The sequence below is a fragment of the Gekko japonicus genome, unplaced genomic scaffold (assembly GCF_001447785.1).
Source record: "Gekko japonicus isolate JY-2015 unplaced genomic scaffold, Gekko_japonicus_V1.1 scaffold1340, whole genome shotgun sequence".
Taxonomy (NCBI): domain Eukaryota; kingdom Metazoa; phylum Chordata; class Lepidosauria; order Squamata; family Gekkonidae; genus Gekko; species Gekko japonicus.
This window is the reverse complement of record NW_015159752.1, coordinates 136,855-147,020: the sequence shown is the minus strand read 5'-3', so window position 1 is coordinate 147,020 and position 10,166 is coordinate 136,855. Positions and strand designations below refer to the sequence as shown.

General features: G+C 43.7%; 1 protein-coding gene across 1 annotated transcript in view; it reads left to right on the top strand.

Annotated features, from left to right (window-relative positions):
* The window catches only part of CTNND2 (catenin delta 2), a 307,472-nt gene that overhangs the window by 192,624 nt on the left and 104,682 nt on the right, over nt 1–10,166 (top strand). The window contains exon 8 of the mRNA XM_015405710.1: nt 6,942–7,127. Within this exon, the coding sequence (XP_015261196.1) occupies nt 6,942–7,127 (186 nt within the window). The remainder of the gene's footprint in view (nt 1–6,941; nt 7,128–10,166) is intronic.

The following is a 10,166-nucleotide window of genomic DNA, read 5'->3' as shown; positions in this document are numbered from 1 at the left end:
AGGCCGGGGAAGGCACAGGACGGCATTCGGAGTCGCCGGGGGGGGGGGTCGCTCTCCAGGCCTTCCCTCTGTAGCCACACATGCAGAGGTTTTGGCTGTAGTGGGCGTGGCCAACTCTGAAGCCAGCCGGAACGCCGTTCCTGTGCGTTCCTGCTCAAAAATAGCCCTGGTGGAAACTATTATTAAGGAAAGAATTAGTAGGCACATTGATGAACAAAAACTATTGAGGCAGACTCAGCATGGGTTCTGTAAGGGAAGATCTTGTCTCACTAAACCTGTTAGTGTTTTTTGAGGGAGTGAACAAACATGTGGACAAGGGGGACCCAATAGATGTTGTTTACCTTGACTTCCAGAAAGCTTTTGACAAAGTTCCTCATCAAAGGCTCCTAAGTAAGGAGTCACAGGATAAAAGGAGTCCTCTTGTGGATCAAAAACTCGCTAATTAATAGGAAACAGAGAGTGAGTATAAATGGGCAACTTTCTCAGTGGAGGGTGGTAAGCAGTGGGGTACCACAGGGATCAGTACTGGGACCGATGCTTTTTAACTTGTTCATTAATGATTTGGAGTTGAGAGTAAGCAGTGAAGTGGCTAAATTTGCAGATGACACGAAGTTGTTCAGGGTGGTGAGAACCAGGGAGGATTGTGAGGCACTCCAAAGGGATCTGTCAAGGATGGGCGAGTGGGCGTCAGTGTGGCAAATGGGGATTATTAGGAAGGGAACTGAAAACAGATCGGCCAGTATCATAATGCCCTTGTATAAATCAATGGTGCGACCTCATTTGGAGGTGTACAGTTATGGTCACCACACCTCAAAAAGGATATTATAGCATTGGGAAAAGTGCAGAAAAGGGCAACTAGAATGATAAAAGGGTTGGAACACTTTCCCTATGAAGAAAGGTTAAAGCGCTTGGGGCTCTTTAGCTTGGAGAAAGGATGGCTGAGGGGGTGACATGATTGAGGTTTATAAGATTATCCATGGGATAGAGCAGGTTGAGAAAGAGGTACTTTTCTCCCTTTCTCACAATACAAGAACTCCTTGTGGGCACTCCATGAAACTGCTGAGCGGTCGGGTTAGAACAGATAAAAGGAAGTACTTCTTCACCCAAAGAGTGATTAACACATGGAATTCACTGCCACAGGAGGTGGCGGCGACTACAACCATGGACAGCTTCAAGAGGGAACTGGATAAACATATGGAGCAGAGGTCCATCAGTGGCTATGAGCCATAAGGTATAGATAGGGACTCACAGTCTGGGGCGAGTGATGCTCTGTATTCTTGGTGCTTGGGGGGCGGCAACAGTGGGAGGGCTTCTAATGTCCTGGCCCCACTGCTGGTCCTCCTGATGGTACCTGGTATTTTTGGCCACTGTGTGACAGAGTGTTGGACTAGGTGGACCATTGGCCTGATCCAGCATTGGCTTCTCTTATGTTCTTATCTCCCCTTTTTCAGAATATATGTTTTGGGTTTTGTTTATTCTTTAAGATTTAGGGCCACATTGTACATTTTATATTCAGATCCAGGCAAGACATTCTGTACAGTTGTTGAGTATACCACCCTGTGGGACTGTGGGATGGAGGTGCACATCTGTTGTGTACACAGAAGAGGCTTGGAAGTCAGCAACTGCTCCATTCAAGCAAGCCAGAGCAATGAGTTCAGTCCTGACATGTGTATTCCGAAAGTGGCAACTATCAGTAACTTGATGGGCAAGAGATGAAAATGAATGAGTCTCAATGAAGAACTTGCTTTACTTGCAGTGCCAGATGATACTTAGCCCATGGCATGCATTGTGTGGGGATTCTTTCCAATAGATATACATTTTTAAAGCAGATTATTCTATGAGAATAGGGTTTTCTTTAAATAAAGGTTTATGGCCTGATTTTAGGATATTGTACATACAATTCATCAAGAAAATACACATAGCAATCCTTGCCCTAATGACCATTACACTTAGTTGTACCTTACAATAGGAAATCAAGGCCCATACAAAACAGAGACAGTCACTGCCATATGAAGAGAAGAGGAGATTGGATTTATACCCCGCCCTTCACTCGGAGTCTCAGAGCGGCTTACAAACTCCTTCCCCCCACACACACACACACAACAGACCCCTTCTGAGGTAGGAATGAAGGGTGCATGCATCATTCATCAAAAGTCCTTGGAGACGATCCCACATTGAACTCACAAGGGGTGGAGGATGTTCACTGGTGCTTCTCCCTTCCAGAGGCACCAGAGTCAGATAAGGGCATTTCCACACTCTGTCAGGGTCAACACCAAGCAGGTCCAAACACATTCTCCTGAAAAGGCTATGTTTTATTGGAATACTGGTCTGTTGCCAAGTGGTACAGGTACGTTGTCAGGAATAACGATTAGTGCTGCATCTAGCTAAGCAAATTAAATCCAAGCGCGCATGGGGGAATTCTCCCAGCAGGATATTACATCATGAACGGGAGACTCACCCCAATCCCTTGAGATCAGAAATATCCACACCCGTAGTGGAATTCAAGCCCTTCCTTCCCTTCAAGGTTATACTGATAGCACTGTCTGGCTGAGCCAGTTCGCACGGGGGGGGCACCTCCCTTATGTTACCCATGGCAGCTAAGCAAAGCAAGCATGTGCGGCTGCGCAAAAGTCAGGGACAAAAGAAAACAAAGAAAGCAAGGCCGCTAGCTGACACACTCGCTGAGAACACGCACTGAGAAAGCAGCACCGGTACCTGCTCTGGAAGCACTCGGTCCTATTCTGCAGCTGCTCCTTGACTGGTGCCCACCCACGGTCTGGACGGGTGGCTGAGCAGGCTCTGTTGTAGTTAATAGGACTGTGACGACAATTAATAAGGGCATTTTGTGTGTTCTGATTTTTTTAAAAAAATATCTACATGGTGCTGTTGAAGCGTTGTGCTTTCACACACACTTTCATTTGGTTCTGCTTAGACTTTCCGATCGCTTTTTCATTTCTGCTCTATTTTTGTTTTAATTTTATTGATTTAAATTGGTAGCTTCATTGCCTTGGATCCCACCTACATTTCCATCAGCGCAAGAAGGGAGGATGATTTCTGCTGATTCTGCCCCCCCCCCCAACTAAAGGTAAAGGTAAATGTTTTCCTTGCTCAAAAGCTAGTCGAAACTGACTCTAGGGGGCATTGCTCATCTCCGTTTCAAAGCCGAAGATCCAGCGCTGTCCGAAGACGTTTCCATGGTCATGTGGCTGGCATGACTAAATGCCGAGGTGCACAGAACGCTGTTACCTTCCCACCAAAGTGGTACCTATTTATCTACTTGCAATTTCTTGCTCTTGAACTGCTAGGTTGGCAGGAGCTGTGGCCAGAGACAGGAGTTCACTCCGCCATGCAGCACTCGGGACTTGAACTACAGACCTTCTGGTCTGCAGCTCAGCATCCTAACCTCTGAGCCACTGCACCCCCTCCCCCCAAACTGGAGACCCCTAATTCCACTTTAAGCTATTCCTGGGTGTCCTGTGATTATCTGCCCTCCTTGTGTGCCCATGGAACTCTAGGTAGAATCCAATCCATTATTATCTACTCTGTAGACAGGCTAAAAACTGGCTTTGAGCAGTCTTAAATAAGATTATGTGTCTTTAAAGGTGGGGTTAGAGGAGACAATAAGAAAAGAAATTGTGCACTTCCGTGAAGATTTTATTTACATGTTTGTGAAGCTTAAGTAAGATGTCCCATTAACAAATGCTGCTGGGCCATTCCTGCAAAGACTTCGATTTCCTTTTTCGAGGAGAGGCTGTGGCTCAGTGGTAGAGCGTCTGCTTGGCATGCGGAAGGTCCCAGGTTCAATCCCCGGCAGCATCTCCACTTAAAGGACCAGGCAGGAGGAGATGTGGAAGACCTCTCAGCCTGAGACGCCCTGGAGAGTTGCTGCCAGTCTGAGGACGCAATACTGACTTTGATCGACCGGGGTCAGGTTCAGTAGAAGGCGGCTTCTTCATATGTTCACTCTAGAGAGAGGAGACCCACGTCCAGCCCCGGGATATTGCATGCTGTCAGGTATATTCAGTCGGCTTTGTCTATCCAGGCACGCCTTGAGACACTGTGTCCGATGTGTAGAGATGGGTGAAGGGAGGAATTGCAGCACAAACAGGTCAGTATCACTCCACTGAGGACTGCAAGGCAAGGCCCACTGATAATCACCTACAGGTTGTGAGGCATGAGCAGAGTTCTGCAGATCTTACAAGTTTAACTTAGCACTTGCAAAAGCTTCTGTGTTAACAGTTCTGTGCTGGTTGAATCATCGTTGCATGAAGAGAAGGGTAGGAGTTTATTTGGCTGATATCAGGATCTTATTTTCTCTTCACTGACGGTGCCATCTGAAGCTGAGTTACACCTTTCTAAACCCATTGAAGTCCATGGATCTTGAAGGTGGTCATTCTGCACAGGACTTAAAAGACTGGTTCTGATTTAGAAGTCTGGTTGTGCTATTCTTTTTCAAACCAAAGCAGCACATTTTAGATTTCTATATCCTGGCTACAAGCAACATGCCAGCCACATCTTGTATTCTTTTCAGACACATTTTTACAGTTCATACCTGTGTAGGAAGCTGCTTCTCTGTGCCTTTTGAACTTTTCAGACTGCTGGGGGAAGTGGAATTGTCTTGTGTTTATGTATACTGGATGAAAGGGAGGAGCTGTCAGAAACTTGGTTAAATCAGTTCTCAACAACAGCCAGTCTGAAGAAAACTAACTTTATTGAGATTGTTGATAGATACCATTCTGGACACTTCTTTGTTAGAACTAAAGATTATCACACGAAGGTTACAGATCTAGTGGTGGTTTCAAACAGCAGCGATAAGAGATCAGGACCCAATCACCTTATGGTATTTTACCCACCAGAACTAACAGCCAACTACCCCCCCCCACTAAACACGTATTCCTCTGGAGCATCCCTCCCACCAGAACTAACAGTTGCTTATCCCCCCCCCCTTAGACACGTAGCCTCTGTCTACCAGGAGCAGCACATTCTGTGTACAGCAATCTTTGTTCTGTGAAATTTAATGCACAGGGCCCCATAATGGATATGTCTGCAGATTACAATATGTCATGTAATAGCCTACAATCAATTAGCAAGGTAGTAAAACAGTCTGATCTGCCAAATTATCCTTGTAAGTCATAAACGATATACAAACGGGTATTGTTTCCGCCTGCACCAAGAAACAGTCCTGCTGTCTCCAGTAACAAAGCAACTGGGGATGTCTTCAGCTTCATTAACGGTAGAAAAGCTGAATCAGTGGCAGTTTTTCAAAGTTTCTCAAACCACCTTGTCAAACAGAGGATGAAATACTAGAAAGCTGGACCCCTCTTTTGCTCCAGGGCCTTCGTATTACTACAGGGCACCCGGGGAGGGCAGAAGAGGGGGATAATCCAGGTACTTCCAGGACTGCTTAAGAAAAGCTCCTGTCCTTACGAAGAAGAAACCTCTTTGTGCTTAACCTTCCAGGTAGAGAGCCTGGGGCATAATTCGATTAAATAGATATGATAAAACCAAAGAAGCTTTCACTGTGTGCAAACAGTAAGATCATGTCAGTTCAATGGAAACGCTGTATGCAGTAATGGCCATTAACATAAGAACCTAAGAGAGAAGCCCATATTGGATCAGGCCAATGGCCCATCCAGTCCAACACTCTGTGTCACACAGTGGCTGAAAATACCAGGTGCCATCAGGAGGTCCAGCAGTGGGGCCAGGACACTATAAGCCCTCCCACTGCCCCCCAAGAATACAGTGCATCACCTGCCCCAGCCTGTGAGTTCCTATCTATACCTTATGGCTAATAGCCACTGATGGACCTCTGCTCCATATGTTGATCCAGTTCCCTCTTGAAGCTGTCCATGCTTGTAGCCGCCGCCACCTCCTGTGGCAGTGAATTCCATGTGTTAATCACTCTTTGGGTGAAGAAGTACTTCCTTTTATCTGTATTTATTTTAGACCCCTTCACTTCTGCAGGAGTATATCGCATACCATGCAGCTGTGGACAGGTTTACATCGGGACCACACAGCGTAGCATTCAGACAAGAATAAGAGAATGTGAAAGACACTGCAGACTTGGCCAACCTGAAAAATCAGCAGTGGCTGAACACAGCCTAACTCAAACAGGACACAGTATTTTGTTCCAAGACACTGAAAGGCTGGACGACACTTCCAATTACCATGTCAGATTACACAGGGAAGCCATTGAAATTAATAAACATAAACACAATTTCAACAGGAAAGAAGAGGGTTTAAAAATAAATAGGGCACGGTTTCCTGTCCTGAAAAACACAAAAGGTTCTACATCTGACAATAGCACTACAGATAAGATTAGAATCCACATGCAAAAGAACTTCCTCAGGAAACAATCCATATACAACAGAACCTCTTCAGGAAAGCTCCTCCATTAGCATGTTCACAGCCTGGGGAACTCGTTTGAGATAATGACTCCACCCTACCCCACCTTCCTAAGTAGATATAAATTACCTGCCTGCCATTTTTCTTCTCACCATCTTTCTGTGTTATACCTCTGAGGATGCCAGTCACAGCTACTGGCGAAACCTCAGGTCCTACAATGCCAAGACCACGGCCATACAGCCCGGAAAATTCTTACGTTCATTCTTACATGAAGGTTCATTGAGGTGCTTTAGTTTTGAAACGAGAAGCCACTTACTTGAAATCACCCTGTGTGTGAAAACCTACCATGTTGAAAGCAGGCTAGCATATGAGTTTGCTTTCAATAGAGGACTGTACCATCACAATGTCAATGTAGTGAGTATTAATCTAACTGGGAGATTGTTTTGACTTTTATAAAATGTGGCTGGCTACTCTGGGGAACAGTTCCAAAAGAATGTTCTTGAACAAGCATTTATCAAGTCTGCAACTTTTCTGGTGAATATGTAAAACCTTCCTTTAACCTGCTGTGTCCATTTAATTGTTGCCTCCCCTTTTAGACCGTTGAAAACTGTGTGTGCATTTTAAGGAACCTCTCATATCGACTCGCTGCAGAAACAGCTCAGGGACAGCAAACCGGGACTGATGAACTCGATGGCTTACTTTGTGGCGATGCCAATGGAAAAGACGTGGAAAGTTCTGGATGCTGGGGCAAGAAGAAGAAGAAAAAGAAATCACAAGATCAGGTATGAAAGGTTGACTTGGGGTGGGAAGACATTAGTGCCTGTACTGTGGAGAAACAAATTGTGCAGCAAATAAAGGGGGGGGGGTGTTCTGATCAGATGTCATGGTCTTGAGCTGTCATTTTTTAATGTTACTACAACTTCTTTCTCTCATATGTTTTGTGAATATATCATTTAAAACTACCTTACTGGAAATATTTGATAGGACTGGGCACCACTGCTAAGAACGTTTTGTAAGACTTTCCAGAATAATTAAAGCACTGTGTGCTCACTGAATGTGCATCGAAGGAAGTAGGATTTCTCTTGCAGAGATGGATCGTTTCTTTATTTACAAAATTCATACCCCTGCCTTCTGCCCTCATAAGGGCCACCTAGGTGGCTAACAAATTAAAAAAAAACATACATAATAAAATTACATCTTTTGTTCTTCAGTCACACACTCAAATCCAACACTCTATGGACCATATCACGCCAGGCCCTCCTGTCTTCCGCCGTCCACCAGAGTTTGCTCTATTTCATGTTCGTTGCATCTATGACACTGTCTAACCATCTCATCCGTTGCCATCCCCGTCTTCTTTGACCTTCAGTCTTTCCCAGCATCAGGGTCTTTTCCAGTGAGTGCTCCCTTCTCATTGGGTAGCCAAAGTATTTGAGCTTCAGCTTCATTATCTGGCCTTCCAGGGAACAGTCAGGGTTGATTTCCTTTAGGGTTAGGGTTAGGATTGACTGATTTGATCTCCTTGCAATCCAAGGGACTTTCAAGAGTTTTCTCCAGCACCATAATTCAAAATAATCTATTCTTTGGTGCTCGGCCTTCCTTATAGTCCAACTCTCGCAGCCATACAGTACTACTGGGAATACCATTGCTTTGACCATACGGACTTTTGTTGGCAGGGTGATGTCTCTACTTTTTATTATGCTGTCAAGGTTTGCCATTGCTTTCCTCCCAAGGAGCAGGCGCCTTTTAATTTCATGGCTGCAGTCACCATCTGCATCCCAGGAACATGAAGTCTGTCACTGCTTCCATGACTTCTCCTTCTATTTGCCAAGGAGTAATGGGGTCGGATGCCATGATCTTAGTTTTTTTGATGTTGAGTTTCAAGCCAACCTTTCCACTCTCCCCTTTTATTATCAGCAAGAGACTCTTTAGGTCCTCTTCACTTTCTGCCATTAGAGTGGTATCGTCTGCATATCTGAGGTTGTTGATGTTTTCCCCAGCAATCTTAATTCCAGCTTCTGAATCATCCAGGCCAGCATTTCACATGATGTACTCTACATATATATTAAATAAGCGAGGTGACAATATACATCCTTGTCGTACTCCTTTTCCTATGCTAAACCAATCAGTTGTTCCATATCCGGTTCTAACTGTCGCTTCTTGGCCCTTATGCAGGTTTCTCAAGAGACATGTGCTGTGGTCTGGTACTCCCATCTCTTTAAGGACTTGCCATAGTTTGTTGTGATCCACACAGTCAAAGGCTTTTTTTTAAAAAAAAAACCTCTTTATTAGGATATCACAATAAGTAAACCTATAATTCATGTAACAAGTTATCTCATATCCTTTTTTCTTCCATATAGCCCCCCCTTCTGACTTCCCACAGTGCTCAAACTTCCAGTTCTCTCTTAGCTCACCCCCTTTCCCAATTCTTTAATATTATATATTTATTACAGGTAACAAATCTCTTTATCTCTAAATCTATATATGTTTACACTTAATCTAAATAACCCTCCATCTTAATAATTGTCTAAGCAAAATAAATTGTTTTTAACATCCCAGTATTTCTTCATATAGTCTTTGAAGTCCTTCCAATCTGCAAAAAAGTCTTCTGCTTCTTGATTTTTAAGCTTTCTTGTCATTTTGTCCATTTCAACCATAAAAAGTAACTTTTTTAACCACTCCCAAATATCAGGAGTTTTTTCTTGCTTCCAACATTGAGCGTAAGTCATTCTAGCAGTTGTAATCATATACCACATTAAAGTCCATTTTGCAATATTAACTTCTTCCATTCTAAGTCCCAGAAGAAACACTTCCAGTTCCTTCTTAATTTTACATTTCATGATTTTTTCCATCTCTGAATGGACCTCGGCCCAGAAACCTTTTGCTTTTTCACATGTCCACCACATATGGTAAAAAGAACCTTCTTTTTTCTTACATTTCCAACATTTGTTTGATATATTACTACTTATATTTGCTATCTTTTTTGGTGTCATATACCATCTATACATCATCTTATAGCAATTCTCTCTTAAATTATTACATGTTGAAATTTTAATTGCATCACACAATCAAAGGCTTTAGCATAGTAAATGAAGCAGAAGTAGGTGTTTTTCTGATACTCCCTTGCTTTCTCCATAATCCAGTGAATGTTGGCAATCTGATCTCTAGTTCCTCTACCTCTTCGAAACACAGCTTGTACTTCTGGCAGTTCTCTATCCACGTACTGCTGAAGTCTAGCTTGTAGAATCTTGAGTATGACCTTGCTAGTGTGTGAAATGAGTGTAATTGTGTGATAGTTTGAACATTCTTTGGCATTGCCCTTCTTTGGGATTGGAATGTAAACTGACCTTTTCCAATCCTGTGGCCACTGTTGCATTTTCCAAATTTGCTGGCATATTGAGTGCAACACTAACAGCATCATCTTTTAGGACTTCGAGTAGCTCAGCTGGGATACCATCACCCCCACTAGCTTTGTGGTAAGTAATGCTTTCTAAGGCCCATTGTCTGGCTTGAGGCCAGCAATCATACCATCGTGGTTGTCAAGGACACTGAGGTCCTTCTGCATAGTTCCTCTGTGTATTCTTGCCACCTCTTCCTACTCTCTCCTGCTTCTGTTAGATCCCTACCATATTTGATCTTTGCACGGAACGTTCCCTTGATTTCTCCAATTTTCTTAAAGAGATCTCTAGTCCTTCCCATTCTATTCTTTTCCTCTATTACTTTGCATTGTTCATTCAGGAAGGCCTCCTTATCTCTCCTTTCTGTTCTCTGGAAATCTGCATTCAGTTGAGTAAATCTTTCCTTTTCTCTTTTGCCTTTTTTTC